The sequence below is a fragment of the Gymnoscopelus braueri genome (assembly GCF_963280865.1).
Source record: "Gymnoscopelus braueri genome assembly, chromosome: 11".
Taxonomy (NCBI): domain Eukaryota; kingdom Metazoa; phylum Chordata; class Actinopteri; order Myctophiformes; family Myctophidae; genus Gymnoscopelus; species Gymnoscopelus braueri.
The window spans coordinates 3,759,372-3,777,440 of NC_137613.1; the positions used below are offsets into that span (position 1 = coordinate 3,759,372).

Below are 18,069 nucleotides of genomic sequence, written 5' to 3' on the forward strand. Positions count from 1 at the left end.
AATTGCGATCTTCCTCTGTACAGTCTTTCTGTACAGATGTATAAAGTGCATTACAATCTTTGAAAATAGCAGATCTACAAGCTAACAACGCGTCGCATTGCAACGTGTTGACACAGTACTTGAGTACTGTATTGATACAGTACTTGAGTAAATGTACTTAGTTACTTTCCACCACTTTTCTTCCAAGACTAAGCTAAGATCACAGGCTAGGAGATGAAGTGAAGTTGAAGCAGAGAAGCCTACCTCAGTTTACAACAACGATGTGGTGAAACACACCCATCCAGGTTCACTTTTTATATTCTGACAAATAATAACTTGTGCTGCTGTGGGATAAATCACCCGCCCCGCCCCCCCCTCCCCTGTAACTAAAGGGACTCGTAACGTGCGTTGGGTCGTGAGTGAACTCACATTTCAAATCACATTGATTGACAGGTGATATAAACATAAGCTGACACAAGTTTTAATATCCAGACTTGACAATAAAAGTTCAGAATCAAGTGTTGGATCTTGTGAGACCGGGGGGACACGTGTTCCTGTGTCATCAAGCTTGCAAATGCACAGCGAGGATGTGCAGAAACTAGAGCTGTAGTTTCAATTTAGTTTTTATATAAAAAAAAATATATACAGATATCATCAAGCGTAAGGTAGCTGATAAACAGACAACTAGGAAAGCAATGCTCTCCTCCGCTCCATTCAGTAGCCTACCTACCTACCTACCTACCTACCTACCTACCTATCTATCTACCTACCTACCTACCTACCTACCTACCTACCTACCTACCTACCTACCTACCTACCTACCTACCTACCTACCTACCTACCTACCTACCTACCTACCTACCAGGAAGGGGGCTGAGTTTTGTAGCCTAGACTCGTCGGATATAAGCGCAACAAGAGCATGCCTTCATCATCATCAATCATTATTAGAATGGCCCAAATTGATTAACATTTCGTGCACACTTTGTATTGTGCTTTACATTTAATGTGGCTATATTTGAATAGTATTGAGTTTAATTCTCGAGGAGGCAGACTATTAGGATACATTTATTTTGCAAAATAAAATGACAAATATCATCCAAAATCGCCTAATAAAAAATTCCAACAGACGACCCCAACCTTAGTACACACAGAACAACAGGAGAACTCAAGTCCTCAAACTATTCATATGTGTCCTCTTTATGAGTTATTCTACCATGAAAACAGATCATACCATATGAGAAATGGACCATACCATTAGTGAAGGGGTGTACAGAGGATGGCTTTTTAAACATTGAGCTTGGTTACTCAGATTACTTACATTACATTAACTTTTCATCTGTTGTTTACTTCCCTGTTCTCTGATCATACTTAAACTGTTTATGTCTGTATAACTAGATACAGTAGGAGATCTCTTAGTTAACTTCCATGTCTCTTATTTAATCTGTATTTACAGACTTGTTGGCTGTAACCTCAGACAGACAGAGGTTGAAGTTGTGGCTTCAGCTCTCAGCTCTAATCCTTCACATTTGAGAGAATTGGACCTCAGCGAAAACAACCTGGACTCAGGACTACTGGATCTGCTCTTAGCTGGACTGAAGAGTGTGCACTGTAGACTGGAAATTCTACGGTAAGATACATTTACCCGATTTATTTTGATTAGGGTTGTGCGCAGATATTCTGTTAACCTACTAAACGGGGCTGGCCCTACTAAACATTTTCAAAATAATATTTCGTTATCATATCTAATATATGGTTAACTATCTCAGTGCCAATGAAATAAAAACATATGTTCATACTGTGCCAGCATTTTTGTTTTGTTTTTCAAAGTAAAAAAAATAAATAAATATATATATAAATATATTATTTAACTCTGGATTTTTCGTTCTGGCACTGAGGGCATTCAGAAAAAAACCCGGGATATCTCGTTGTGTGGCACTGAGAGAGTTAATTGAGATATATATGTTTTTTTTGCTGTCATGTCTTATACAATACAATGATGCTTTTAACAAGCAAAATAAGCAGGGGCCGATCACCTAGGGCTCGGGCACCCACGGGAGACAGCGAGCACCCACTGGGAATGCGCTGGTCGGACGGTTAAAATGCTCTATAACATTTGCACTGATACCTGGTGGTCTTATACCACGTAATTCTGTCATTTAAACTCTCTCTCTGTAATCTTCAATGTCTGATTATGAATTCCTTAACTATTAATGCCAGTTGTTATCATTACATCCACCAATAATCCAATGTTACAACTTGAAATGTAGATAATTCGCTCTGTTTGTCTTTGTCGCTCTCCGTCTCTCTCTCTCCCTGTCTCTCAAAGCCGTAGAGAGAGATGGAGAGGGAGAGAGAGAGGTTAGCGCCTGTCCAAAAAGCTCTCATCTCTCATCTCACAGTAAACACTCTAGTCTCTTCATTAAGGGGTTAAACTTGGTCACGTAGCTGTTTGTGGTGCTGGGTGCACTGATACGTGAACACATTTATAACGTTACATGCCAATGAAGTATTACTAAGGCAAGGGTGATTATCGGGGCCTGTCCCTCTGATCTGCACAGTGCTGGTCACCTGCAGCTGGCATCGTTCACTTCCCAGTGCAGTGAGTGAATCTAGCTACTCAAGCTACAGACACACACTGTCGGTTTGCAAAAAGAGCAAAGTTTGGATGACTTTGTTTGATGGGAAAGCGTTGTGATGGAGAAATCACATTCAATATAAATACCTGGATTTGAATCGCCCATGTTACCTCGTAGGCTACTGCCCGCTGCCTCTGTGATACGTTTGTTTGAAGAAATAATCCAATGTTTACTTAGAGTTGAGAACATGGAGAATGCAGGCCAGAATGGGCCCTAGGCAAAGCCTGATTTTATTTTATTTTATTTTATTTGTCTCTGCCATATATTATAATATATGGCATATATGGTATATAATATATGGTATAATTTGTTTTGATAGTCTCTTATTTAATCTGTATTTACAGACTTGTTGGCTGTAACCTCAGACAGACAGACGTTGAAGTTGTGGCTTCAGCTCTCAGCTCTAATCCTTCTCATTTGAGAGAATTGGACCTCAGCGAAAACAACCTGCAGGAATCAGGACTACTGGAGCTGCTCTTAGCTGGACTGAAGAGTCTGCACGTTCTAAGGTAAGATACATTTACCAGATGTATTTTGATCAGTTTTATTAAATACTGTATTATGTGAATATAATATGAATGCTGTAGTGAGAATGTATTAACCTTTTCAGACCGAGAACTCATCTGTGTCATTTTAAGATTTCTTTGGGCTATTCAAAAATAGCAGATCTACAAGTTCATAGCGCGGCACCGAGTGCCATGCTATGAGCTTGTATATCTGCTATTTTTTGAAAGATCATGAAAATCTGTGCGAATATTTGAATATATATAATTTTTAAAGGGAACATTTGTAACTCAAATCTTTGCTTCTGGGGGGTCCCTGGAACAAAACTATTTTGAGATGGGGTCCGCGGCCAAATACATATCATTGTTGGGGGTCCTTGACATGAAAAAAGTTTGAGAACCACTGATTATAGCAACATAAGTTTTTTCAAAAAACAGTTTTTAGAACAGATTTGTAGAATCCCCCAGAAGCAAAGATTTGAGTTACAAATGTTTGCTTTAAAAATATTATATATATTCAAAGATTTGCACACATTTTCATGATTTTTCAAAAATAGCAGATCTACAAGCTCATAGCGCGTGCTGCGCTATGAGCTTGTAGATCTGCTATTTTTGAATAGCCAAAAGAAATCTGAAAATGACACAGATTCTCTCCCGGTCTAAATGTATTAATAAGATTGATATCATGGGAACCTAAGCCTACCTCCATGTCCTGCCATGCTGAGATACAAAATGACACTATCGTTGTTGGATGTATTTAGTCAGATCTTCATCATCTTCTAGTTTTGATTATTTATATTGATATTAATGGGTGCAAGCGTCCATTTCAGTAATAGAGATTTCACTAGATGATCACCCTTAACTCATTCACTGCCACTGATGTAAAAAACGATTTTTTTTTCCAATTACCAAATCTGACGTAAAAAAAGTAATTTTGCAAAAAACGTTGATTTTAAAAGATGTCCCCGTCCTTCATCTCTCGAAGTGACACATTTCATTGTAGCACACCCGGATACGGAAATGACGTCAATCGAAGATTTCCGTTTCCGCCTGCCGCCGCTCTAAACCTTCCGCTAAATCGCCATTATCTCGGCTATGTTTTTCTCCGCCGTGGTACGCTGTTTAGAAACGTTGTTTAGAAACGCTGTTTAGAAACTGCTACTACTGCAAAATGGAATGTCGCCGATTGAAAATTTCTTCTCTGGGCCACTCACACAACTACCCTGTGTGTCTAGAAGCAGTTGAACACGCGATCATAAGGGATTTAGCGAGGTCTGTGGCGAGGTGGAAAAGTAAGTGCGTTTTCCGTTCACATGGCGAAACATGGTGTTTTTACGCTGGGCTGGTGGACAGAGACTCCGCCCCGATCGGAATGTCTGTTGTCTGAGCGACGTGTACCTATCGCCGGTGTGTTTAACCCTCTAAGACCCAGCGATGCTTTAGAGCAACAATTATATTTTATAAAGAAAGGAGTTTAAATAATTTGTTTTTCTGTTATTTTTTCACCTCTAAATCCTCATTGGGTCCTATTGTTTAGTCTTACAATGCCATTGGCCAGGATATTTGCATATAAATACCCCCCACAGAGCGGGGAATCATCACAACTTGAAAAATCTCTGTTGGAACAGATCTCTTTTTTCTCTGGAAGATATTCCTCACAAAAACGTAAGTAATATGCCTGTAATATTTGTTTTGGTGAACATTACAATGTCTAGAACATGTACATATGCTATTATTGTGAAATATATGTCCCAAATTTAAATTAGATCATGATTCATACTTGTTGCTTTTGGTCAACGTTGGGCCCTCTTGGTTGCAAAAAATACAAGGGTAGGCCTAATGTTCACCTGCTACTGTTCAGCCTTATATATAGTTTTCACAATAGATTTAAACAGTTATATGTGTATTTCCCCCACTTTGCATTACTATATATATATATATATATATATATATATATATATATATATATATATATATATATATATATATTGAGCTGTAAGCCTCAGAAAATGTCCACCCAAAGTTTCTCTTTCCCCCTAAACAATACATATTCAACCATAGTTTAACCAATATATTCCCTTGTTATTTCTCAGTATGTTTAATTTTCTTTCAATACTACAAGGACAGTGGGACCAATGTGGTAATTTTTGGGGGGTTGTGGGGGTTGTTCATTATTCATTCGAGGCGTGGTGGGTACTTAGGGGCAATGTAAAGATGATGACCACTTAGGGGCAATCATCATCAAACAATAGGTTGGCCAGACAGTATTGTATGACTTGTGAAATGTTGTGAGCAGTGATGTGTAAGAACTTAGCAGTACTAAATGTACTAATGGTAACTATTTCATTTCAGAATGCCACAACAACAGAAAGGGCCTCGCTTCACAGCAAGGGATGTTCTGGATATCGTGATGAACGGAGAGAGTGATGTTGACATAGACATCAATGAGACTGATGAAGAGTCAGATGAAGAGGACTGTGGCATGGGGTCCAAAGAAAACCAACCACCCGAACCACCCAGTGAACCCACTGACCACCCAGCAGACATTCAGCTGCCCCAACTGACCAAACCCGCTCATCGCCGTGATTCAAGATATCAGTGGCTGAAGAAGGACTTCATCAGCCTGGCTGATATACAAATGTTCTTTTAATAAAATTGATTTAAAAATATGGCTTATTGGTGTTATTATTCATAATGTATACTGTTCTGAGGCCAAATATTATTCATAATTGATCTGAGGCCAAATAATAAACCATATAAATGAATCATTAAGTTGTTGTAGTGAAGTAATTACACATTTGCCATGTTATCCATAAAAATGGCCTATATAGTAGAGCGGATAAAAGCAATATTTAGGGAGAATCGTTCACTTGGTGATACAAGCGTGAAACTTGGTACAGATCATCTTTAGAGGTCATTTATCGATTTTTTTAATCGAGCCACTTGAAAATCAAAGATGGCGGCCATTTTTCAAGATGGCCGACATCTTAGTGGGCAGTTAAGTGATATGATGGTTTATTTGGTGATACAAGCATGAAAATTGGCATGAGCAGTCTCTGTGGGTCACTTGACAATAGGCCACCCACAGCTACTTGAAATTTCAAGATGGCGGCCATTTTTCAAGATGGCCAACACTTTAGTGGAGCAATTAAGTTATATAATGGTTTATTTGGTGATACAAGCATGAACATTGGCATGAGCAGTCTCTGTGGGTCACTTGACAATAGGCCACCCACAGCTACTTGAAATTTCAAGATGGCGGCCATTTTTCAAGATGGCCAACACTTTAGTGGAGCAATTAAGTTATATAATGGTTTATTTGGTGATACAAGCATTAAATTTGGCATGAGCAGTCTCTAAGGGTTGCTTGACAAGAAAACACTCCCAGCCACTTTACATTTCTATTTTCAAGATGGCCGCCCCCTGGATCCTCAAAAGATACATTTTCTCATAGAAATTTATGTTTTTTTTTCTTTAAGGACGATTATACGATTATTATTATTATGCTAAAGAACAACTTTTAACACATCACAATATAGTTGTGTTGATTTGTTGATCATAGATAGATTAGATAAGAGTGAATATCTGCACTACCAGGGCACACTGGTGATATATCACTGCTGTTAAACTCAGAGTGGGGTTCAATGTCAGCTAATTGAAAGTTGGTATCCCAAATGCTGTCTAATTTACCCCAAAACAGTTAGATAGCCGCACCTGAATTGACAGGTTGTGCCAGCACGGGAGAGCCGAGCCAAGGTTAATGGGGTTTTAGTTAACCGGATGGTGTACAGATCGCTCAGGATTTAAATGGCATTGGATGAACGATCGAACTAAGTGTAGGGTTAAGGCACGAACTTAGTTGTATCCCATACATCAAAGTGCTTGGTAAAAGGTGGTAAAAGGATAAACCCTCGGCCTCTGCCTATGCTGCAGACATGGCAGAAGCCATCATAACAGTTGTGAAAACTAACTGGGACAGATGTTTAATTTGTCAGCAGGTCACCAAGGAAAAACTCATTCAGCCGAGTTTATTCAACAGAGAGCACGATCGTACTGGTTATGATACCATTGCAAGAAATGTTCCATTATTTCATAAGATCAATGCTCTGCCTATCTTACTTAGTCCAACCCGACTAGATGAAGGTGATGGCATAGAAAGCACATCGACAAGAAACAGAGCAAAATATAATTCAAGCTGTAAACTTAGGTTCAACAACACAGAGCTGGAAAGGGCCCAAAAGAGAGCATCTACATCTGCTGAAGACACTGAAGATACCAAAGATATCCATGTCAAGAGGCCAAGAAGATCTAATGTATGACCGGTCCAGCGATGTCACAACTGTGAACGAGGCCAGGCTTGATCTCTTTGCCAGAAAGCAAAGACAATATGACTTGATCCCACCAACTCAAGCAGCACTCAAAGAGCATGCCAAACATGCTTCTTATGAGGCTGGATACGTGTGGGGACAGGCATTGAAGCGACATCCACAAATGCAGAGCCCATCTGACTGGGGATGGGTGGAACAGGACGAGAAGTGGAAAGTCTTCTGGACTCCACTTCCACCTATTGCGGAGAGTTGTTGGGAGTTGACCAAATGTGGGTGCTCCAAGGCATGTACTGGAAGGTGTAACTGCTTCAGATATGGACTCAGTTTCACATGCCTATGTAGTTGCCCCTGCTAGAACCTATTTGCATGTTTATTTTGCCAGAGTTATTCCCTGTTGTCCTCTGTGTTTTCAAGTGGAGGCCTATGGCTCGGCTTCCCCTCGTCACATCGACGCATCATGTTTTACTTTTTATCTAGTCTATTACTGTGTAATTTTCAGTTGTTACTTTGTAACATTGCTTCCACTGCCTTCCACTGCCATATCTAACAGTGAAGCACATTTTCAGTTTAGTTCCTTAGTATCGTTTGTCATGGTTCCGTGGCTATTGCCATTCAGTATTAGCCATTACTCATAATTTTGGAGCACTGTCCGTTCAGCACCACAACTGTGCTTATCAGCACCACAACTGTGCTAATTTATTCATCTTATTTTTTGTTTCCCCACCCCTTAGTATTTTAGTTAGTAGTTTAAAAAAAACAATATATATATATATATATATATATATATATATATATATATATATATATATATATATATATATATATATATATATATATATATATATATATATATATATATATATATCCTCCCTTGTGACTGTTACCTTGTCGTGGTAAGGGAGCTTGTTTAGGCCTACCTCAGTGAACCCTGAGAGCTATGCCGGTGGGAGGCAACTCCTGACAGGTCTTACCAAACTGGACAGGTCGTGGGCGAGGAGTCAGACAAAACACAGTCAAACAACCTCTCTTGACAGAGCTTTTTGAGGAACCCAATACATTTCTATGAGAAAAGGTATCATTTAAAGATTGACATCTTGAAATTTCAAGTGGCTGTGGGCGGTTTCTTGTCAAATGACCTTTTGAGACGGCTCATGGCAATTTTCATGCTTGTATCACCAACTAAATGATTTCTTAAGCTTAACTAGTCCACTAAGGTGGTGGCCATCTTGAAAAATGGCCGCCATCTTGACATTTCAAGTAGCTGTGGGTGGCTTATTGTCAAGTGACCCACAGAGACTGCTCATGCCAATTTTCATGCTTGTATCACCAAATGAACCATTATATAACTTAAATGCTCCACTAAAGTGTTGGCCATCTTGAAAAATGGCCGCCATCTTGAAATTTCAAGTAGCTGTGGGTGGCGTATTGTCAAGTGACCCACAGAGACTGCTCATGCCAATTTTCATGCTTGTATCACCAAACAAACCATCATATCACTTAACTGCCCACTAAGGTATCGGCCATCTTGAAAAATGGCCGCCATCTTGGATTTTTGAGTGGCTCGATTAAAAAAGTCAAAGAGTTGACCTAAAGGAATGTTCATGCCAATTTTCACGCTTGTATCACAAAGTGAACGATTGTTCCTACTATCCGCTCTACTAATAGGAAATTTTGCTACCTGATGGACCCAACGTTGCTAAATGTCAACCTTTGCATAAAAACTTACCAAAACATTTTTTTTTAAAAAACATTATATTTTCCTCTTCAAAATACTCCTACAAGACCATCTGAAAGGTTTTAATTTTTTTTTTGCAAGTACAAATATATCCGGGTCTTACAGGGTTAAAAACGATTGGACTTGCGATCATAATGGGAGAAATTTTTTTTTGACCATTTTAAAGTCATAAAAAACACTCCTCCAGAGGAAGCCTAATATCATTCTGCGCAATTAATGAAGAGGAACTCCGTAAAACTATATCACAGATGACATCATCATCTTGTTCACTGGATGCAATACCCACCCCGTTTCTCGAAGAGGTTTTAGACAGTGTGATTGGAGATATCCTAAGAATTGTAAACAGCTCTCTACTTTCAGGCGTCTTTCCAGACTCACTGAAAACGGCTGTAGTCAGGCTGTTACTCAAGAAACACAACCTTGATCCATTGGTGCTGGGTAATTATAGACCAATCTCTAATCTGCCATTTCTGGGCAAGGTCTTAGAAAAAACTATCTTTCATCAACTGGATGTGTTCCTACAGAACAACAAGTAAGACGCGCGAACGCGGGAAGCGAACGCAAAAAAAATAAATAAATATGAAAAAAATAAAAAATCAAGAAAAAGTAACAAAAAAAATAAAAATACAAATACAAAAAAAATCTGCGTTAAAAGGAGCATCTTAGAAAAATACAAATTCACCAAAAAAAAACTGAATGTTTTTGAACAATTCAACAAAGTGTTTGAAGTGCCTGTTTCACCCACTTCCGGGGGGCGGAGCCAAAATCCGAGCTCGAAGTATTTGTTCGTAGACCCCCACTTAGGGGGGGTAGAAAAAGTTTCGGAGCGATTCTGGCACTTTTCATTTAACATGGGGTTTCAATGGGGAGTTTTTAGGAGCCTTCTCCGGGGCGTGGCTTCCGGGGGAAGGGGCGGGCTTAAACGCAACCTTGACAGGTGTGTTCAGTTTTCAAAGACCTTTCATTTGATGTATGGTACGTCTAAATTGGACATTTACTTATCTCAGAAGAGCTGCACACAGGCAGTGCACATAGAGACACAGAGACACAACCCGAGCACGGTTTCATAGTAAGCTCCACTTGCGCGGAGGCGCGCCTACGCTGCGTTCGCAATAAGGTTCATAACAAATTCCAATCTGGCTTCAGGAAAGGTCATAGCACAGAAACAGCACAAAAGTAATTAATGATCTTAGGGTGTCCGCTGACGACAAAAATTAGAAATGGACCATACCATTAGTGAAGGGGTGTACAGAGGATGGCTTTTTAAACAGTGAGCTTGGTTACTCAGATTACTTACATTACATTAACTTCCATCTGCTGTTTACTTCCCTGTTCTCTGATCATACTTAAACGGTTTATGTCTGAATAACTAGATACAGTATGAGATCTCTTAGTTAACTTCCATGACAGTGAACTAGGTATAATTTGTTTTGATAGTCTCTTATTTAATCTGTATTTACAGACTTGTTGGCTGTAACCTCAGACAGACAGAGGTTGAAGTTGTGGCTTCAGCTCTCAGCTCTAATCCTTCCCATTTGAGAGAATTGGACCTCAGCGAAAACAACCTGCAGGACTCAGTACTACTGGAGCTGCTCTTAGCTGGACTGAAGAGTCTGCACTGTAGACTGGAAATTCTAAGGTAAAATACATGTACCCGATTTATTTTAATTAGGGGTGTGCGCAGATATTGGGTTAACCTACTAAACGGGGCTGCCCCTACTGTTAAAAAGTTGTGCAGGTACAAAGGTGATCTCGATGAGCATGTGGTATTTTTCTCCATCTTTCTGAACTCTGTAGATCTGAATTCCTAATAGTCACCATTGTGATGGAGAAAACATTTGGGGTTGATGAACTCATTGATATAATTTGGTCTAAAGTTTAAAAAGGATCAAATAACTCAAGCAAGACCTGACAAAGACCTATGAGGCAGAGAGAGCAGGAACATCCTCAAACATTTAAAATGACATTCATGAGAAACATTAGGATAGCCTTGTTCATTCGTAGCAATTTTCAGATGATCTTGCAATGTACTTAAAGACATTTCTCATTTTATGTTGAAGCATCAGTCTGAAACGGAAGCCTATTTGTGTCTCAACTAATCACAAGTACAGAATTGTACTTAAGTACAGTACTTGAGTAAATGTATTTAGTTACTTTACACCACTGGAAGCCTGTTCAAGTAACTACATTTCTTATTTCTAACCTAAAATGTTTTCAGATACATATTTTATCTTTAAGATTAAAATGAGTAATACACTGTCTGGACGGCTGTATAATTTAAATCAGGTGTGTTTGGAGGAACATGCAGCTATGGGGATCACACAGGTGATTGAAATTTCAAATTTTCAAATTTGTGAAGACTGAACCAACACTCAAGACAGTATTTGCGAAGGCCTCACAGGGCGTTTTATTAGGGAATATGGCATATCCACAGGGGGGAAACCCCTGGTGCCGTTTGGTAATACGTTTCAAATCATAAATTAACAAGGCAAACTTTTCACCGCTTCGGGTTCTGTGTCAGTAATTGACAGTATGTTTCTCCTTCACGCCCTCTGCGTGGGATTCCAGTCCATGAACTGTCTATTTACACAACGTCAGGTCCTAGGTTGCCGCCTTTGCACCTGTCTGTGCACCTGTCTGGTCAGCGTGGAGAGTCAGGCCATACTGAGATAGAGACGGTGCTTTTGGTCTGTCTGTGCGCTCCCCAGCTGAGCAACGCAGGTGCGCTCACTTCAGGTTGATTCCACAGAAAGACTGGCAGGTAGCGCCCGTCGATGACGCAGCCCAGCTGGGGGCGGGGCCTGGCTGGCCGCGCACCGCCTCTGTCCCACTGACTCTCCCCGTTGAGGTGCTTACCTGACAGGCGGTTGCCTAGCGACACTCCACAATATGTATGCACAAGTTCTTGCTTATGTCAGGAAGTAATTCAAATTTGCCTTTTAGGGACTTTTGACATAAGAATACACTCAGGTAATTTGTCAAGTTTGACGTTGGTCTGACGGACAGTTCTCAAGATACCTGAACTACAGACGTAAAATAAATACATACATACGTACAGAGATTGTGTGCATTTATTTTGTGCCCATATATTGACATTTCTGTACCTGTCTGTACTTGTCCCTTTTGTTTCATTCTTCATTCAGACTGGCTCACTGCTGGTTGTCAGAGAGATGCTGTGAAGTTCTGGCCTCAGCTGTAAACTCTCATCCCTCCCTGAGAGAGTTGGACCTGAGCCTCAACATGGTGAATGATTCAGTTCTGGAGAACTGCATGTGAGTAGACTTGGGCTGTGTCCATGTTGGATAGTACAGTGAATATACAGTGTTTCCCTCATGTGTGTCTTAACGGTGTATTCACTCTGACACAAAGTCATAAATAGATGCAAATATGTATGCATATTTAGTTAATACTTTAACCAACAAACAAATTAGGTTTTACAGATCCTTCTGTAATTATATTATTAAAATACTATTGTGGAAAGGTTCATTTTCTTCCGTAATATAATTAAAAAAGTGAAACTTTCATATATTCTAGATCATTGCGCATACAAATATATATATATATATATATATAATACAGAAATGTGGACCATCTGAAAAGTATGTTATGCACTCAATACTTGGTCTGAGCTACTTTTGAACAAAGTATTTCATCAATGGGGCGTGGCATGGAGGTGATTAGCCTGTGGTTCTGTTGAGGTGTTATGGAAGCCCAGGTTTGCTTTGATAGCAGCCTTAAGCTCATCTGTATTGTTGAGTCTAGTGTCTCACACCTTCCTCTTGACAATACAACAAATATTCTCTGTGGGGTTCAAGTCAGGTCAGTGGTCTGGTCAGTTAAGCACAGTAATACCATGGTCAGTACACCAGTTACTAGTAGTGTTGGCTCTGTGGGCAGGTACCAAGTCATGCTGGAAAAGGAAATCAGCATCTCTGTAAAGCCTGTCAACATACGGAAGCACAAAGTCCTCTAAAATCTCCTGGTAGATGCTGTGTTGACTCCAGTGTGAAGTTTTCACTGTCAGTGATGATTTTGGGTGCCATCATGTCATCTAGTGTTGGTCCACTGTGTATAATCAAGTCCAGAGTCAACAGAGCATCTATCAGGATATTTTCAGATGTCTAAACAACATGCTATCTAAACAACACTCTTTATGGTTGAGAAATAACAAGACATATCCAAGATATATCTGCATAGTAAACTTGCATTAAGAACAAGATATATCTGCATAGTAAACTTGCATTAAGAACAAGATATATCTGCATAGTAAACTTGCATTAAGAACAAGATATATCTGCATAGTAAACTTACATTAAGAACAAGATATATCTGCATAGTAAACTTGCATTAAGAACAAGATATATCTGCATAGTAAACTTGCATTAAGAACAAGATATATCTGCATAGTAAACTTGCATTAAGAAGGGATAAAGGAGAGTGGAGTGCTAGGGGTTAAGGTGGAGTCTGAGGAGGTGATGAGATCCAAACTGGGCAGCAGTGAGTATGTCTGGATGGGCTGCAGGGCCAAGATAATGATAGGAGAAACACTGTAGTGTCAGGTAGTGGAGACGTTGTGTTAGACAGTTAGACATTGATGCATTGTTGTTCTATTTCCTACAGTGTGAAACATGGAGGAGGAGATTGGCTTAATCCTCAACTCATTACTCAACTCAGTACAAAATGTGAGTATCTGTCTGTCTGTGTCAATCTCACACTTTAACATTTTATACACTGTTTTACAGTGGTGTAAAGTAACTAAACATTTACTCAAGTACTGTCCTTAAGTACACTTTTGAGGACCGAAGTATTTCCCATTTTCAATACTTTTACTTCTACTCCATTACATCTCAGAGGCAACTAGAAAAAGTGCTCCTTGGAGCACAGTTCTCCACCAGGTCAGGTACGTTATTGTGGCCTCCTGGTGGCGCTCTAATAGGCCATTTTGATCCAAAACTGTGTTTTGCTTAATTAGCCCTGCTGGTGGCGCTATAGCAGGCCAATGTGAAAAAGGGTGGCATTCTTTCCTTGGCCTAGTGGGAATGTGTTTGTGAAATTTCACGGAAATCGCAAGCTGCGTTCATGATTTGAGGCATTTTGTTCAAAACGGACCAATCTTGCAAATTTTGGAAGCGGACATTAGCCAATGAGGATGGAATATGGGAATTCGGACAGATCCGTGTTGATCACATGACTATAGAGATACTGAGTACTAGGGGTGTCACGATACGCGATACGTATCGAAATCGAACCGAAAATGACGTTCGATACAGTGTATCGAAATCAAAAGCCGTATCGCGATTCAAGGGTTAAAAAAAAAATACTCCCGCGCATGCGCACATCCGATTGCACGTCCGGGTGAAACCATGCTGGAGCTGCTGTTGTGTTTTTCCGTGCATCGCGCATGCGTTCTTACGACGGGGGAGAAAAAAAAAGACGACACGACAAACCCACACACAGTGCACACCGCAGCAGAGGAGAGGAGTGTGGAGGAGAGACAGAGACCGCTGTAGCGTTGCGTCTGTACTGCTACGTTAGTAACGTTACATTTAACTATGGCCACTGCTGAAGCCAGCGATGATAATGATGATACACAAACGGAAGAATTGGAAAACCCTCCCGCTTCCTTTAAGTCAAATATTTTGGCTTCCCAGTGAATTATGAGGGCACCCGACGCGTTGTTAACAAAACGGCTACCGTTTGTCGATTATGCTTCACACGTGTACCGTATCCCAGCTCAGGCAACACGTCAAATATGGGGACGCATATTCGCAGGCATCACAAAGACATTGATCTGGCCGGTAAAAGGATGACACAGCCAACGATTCCAGGCTCTTATAGAGCCAAACTCCCACATCTTTCGACCCGCGCTCAACAAATAACGAGCGCAGTTGGGATGTTAATAGCATTAGTCATGCGACCCCTTTCAGTGGTGGAGAACGCTGGGTTCAATCATTTGATCAGTGTCCTAGAACCACGTTACGAAATGCCATGCAGATCGCATATGAGCACAAAAGTGTTGCCTGCCTTGTATGAGAACATTAAGATAATGAGCAGTCTTACCCACATTTAGCAAAGCTCTCCAAACATTATCTTGCTGTTCAAGCAACAAGTGTTGCAAGTGAGAGTGTTCTCAACAGCAGGAGACATTGTGACAGCTCAAAGGAATGCCCTCACTCCAGAAAATGTGAACATGCTCATCTTCTTGAAGAAGAATTTGAAAATAAAAAGTGAATAGTATGGCGTAGCTTATTATTCACATTTCTTGTTTGTTAAAGCTCTTACCTGTTCAAACAATGTGAACATACTTTAAGAAGTTTAAGAACATGTAGCCAAATAACAGTTGTCTTTGGATCCTTTTTTCTTACATGTTCAATTTTGTATTATTTATTTAGATTTTATTTAGTTATAGAGCTTCACAAGAATGTTGTTGTTGTAAGGGCATAAAACCCTTTTTGTTATTCTCATTCTCATTATTCAAATAAAAGAGACTTATTGAGAAACATATGTTTTTCTTTACAAATCAAGACAATAGCCTAAATTAATAATCATATAGCCCTCAAAGCTGAAAAAAAGGACGTTTTAAAAATATATGTCGTATCGAATCGAATCGTGACCTTAATATCGAAAGTCGAATCGAATCGTGGAATAGGCGTATCGTGACACCCCTACTGAGTACCGATTTGCATGACGTTTGGATAAAATCTGTAGGAGTAATGTAAATCGGCCTCCAGGTGGCGCTATAACAGGCCCATGTGAAAAATTTGAGGCAGAGGTTCTGAATTGGCATCCAGGGAGTGTGTTTGCACAGTTTCGCAGCGACCGGGCCAACGGTGCCAGAGATTAGCTCCTAACACACGGACAGGACACACGGACACACACACGGACGGACGGAGGGTAAAACATATGGCGAGACATTTGTCTCCGCTATGCCTTTCGGCCTGGCGGAGACAAATATTGTACTTTTACTCCACTACAATTATTTGACAGCTTTAGTTACTAGCTACTTTGCAGATTTAGATTATTATTACAACACATGCATGAACCACTTCAGCCCTATATACATTTTGACCATTTGAAAATAATTACTTTTGTTAATTTAAGTATATTTTGATGCCAATACTTTTGTACTTTTACTCAAGTAAATTTTCCATTACCGGACTTTTACTTGTAACAGAGTATTTCTACACTGCATTATTTATATTTTTACTTAAGTGAAACATTTGAGAACTTTTTCCACCACTGCTGTTTTATAGTGGGTTGGCCCCTCCCCAGATACTGTCCTGAAAACTCTTCAGTAGAGCTTCCAGGGAATTCAGGAGGTTTCTCTGCTCTTGGCCCGGTCCTTAACCCATTAAGACCTGGAAAGCCTATACGTTGTTATACCTTTAAAACCAGGAAAGCATCTGTGTCATTTTAGATGTTGCTATGTATATAGCAACATGAATCTTTTTATTTATTTTGAATAAAACATTTATGTTTTTCAGAAAACTAAGGTCATGTGGGTTGACAGAAACAATGGGCCTCATTCACTAACCTGGTCATAAATAAGGTGTATATCCTGGTCATAAATAAGGTGTATATCCTGGTCATAAATAAGGTGTATATCCTGGTCTTAAATAAGGTGTATATCCTGGTCTTAAATAAGGTGTATATCCTGGTCATAAATAACATATGTATATTGGGATAAGTCAATTCTGACGTCTGATTCATGAAAGAGGGTTCAGAGACCTGATTTGTGTGGATCACAGGTGTATCTCATTTGTGTTCTAAACTAAAGTACTAGAAGCTAAAGCTCCCGTGTAGATCCTTTGTATTGTTCCACGGGGAAAAAAAGGGACACAAAAAGGGACACATCACCCAAAAAAAACTTTGTTTCAATGGATTAGTCCCCCCATGGAGACTTGAATTCATGGATATTTGTTTAGTTTTTTGTCTCATTCCTAAGACAATAATTTGATGACCGGCAGCGGTTCCGGTAGGAGACACGACTCGTTGTGTGTCCTACCGGAACCGCTGCTTACCGGTCCGCTGGTCATCAAATTATTGTCTTATTGTCTTATTGTCTTAGACAAAAACTAAAACATGAATTCAAGTCTCCATGGGGTGACTAATCCATTGAAACAAAGTTTTTTTTGGGTGAAGTGTCCCTTTAAAGGCAACCAGAAATAACCCACATGAAGAAAAAAAAACAGATTTGCCAAATTACAACGTGTCAAGTCACACCGCATTGACAACTTGTACATCTGTTCTGTCTGGAAGTGAGTTCCTCGATCACACGATGGATCAGCTGAACGTTAATAAAGTAATGCTCTCATAATGAGAATAAGAAATTATAAAGTTTAACCCCATCACCAAATAATAGGCTAATAAAACGTGGAAAGGATATTATAGAAGCCTTTTCTATTAAATAATGCTCACATTTGACTGAGGTAACATTTTGACGCTGGAATCCAGGAACACCGAGATCCGAGATCCGAGATTATGGACCAGATCACGCTTTATTGATTACTGAGGATAAACCTGTCCTTAGGATTAACAACATATCCTGTCCTACGTCAGAATGGTGAATGGATATTATGGACATAGCTAGATTTCATCCATACTGTATCCTCATCAGATGATAAGACATAACATGATGTGATGTGGTCAATATTATAAATTAATAGCGCAACATATGTTGTTGGCATGAAAGTCCAATATGTGAAACTGTGGCCACATTTTGCAGGAATGGAAAACATCCAAAAGGACCTAATAATTCAGCTCTAAATGTGTCAACTGAAAAGAAATACTTGGTTGAATTTGCATCATGTCTACCATATGCATCCAAGCATTAGATCTTTGACATATGTTTTTTTAATGTGTTGACACATTTTGGGCACATAAAATAT

The 18,069-nt window shown here is 39.7% G+C and overlaps 1 protein-coding gene across 10 annotated transcripts in view; it reads left to right on the forward strand.

The window, feature by feature from the left end:
* The window catches only part of LOC308094996 (NACHT, LRR and PYD domains-containing protein 3-like), a 569,186-nt gene that overhangs the window by 492,860 nt on the left and 58,257 nt on the right, over nucleotides 1-18,069 (forward strand). For all 10 annotated transcript variants that reach the window (XM_080441836.1, XM_080441845.1, XM_080441837.1 and 7 more), the window contains 2 exons: nucleotides 1,433-1,606; nucleotides 10,644-10,820. In XM_080441836.1, coding sequence (XP_080297962.1) covers nucleotides 1,433-1,606; nucleotides 10,644-10,820 — 351 coding nt within the window. The remainder of the gene's footprint in view (nucleotides 1-1,432; nucleotides 1,607-10,643; nucleotides 10,821-18,069) is intronic.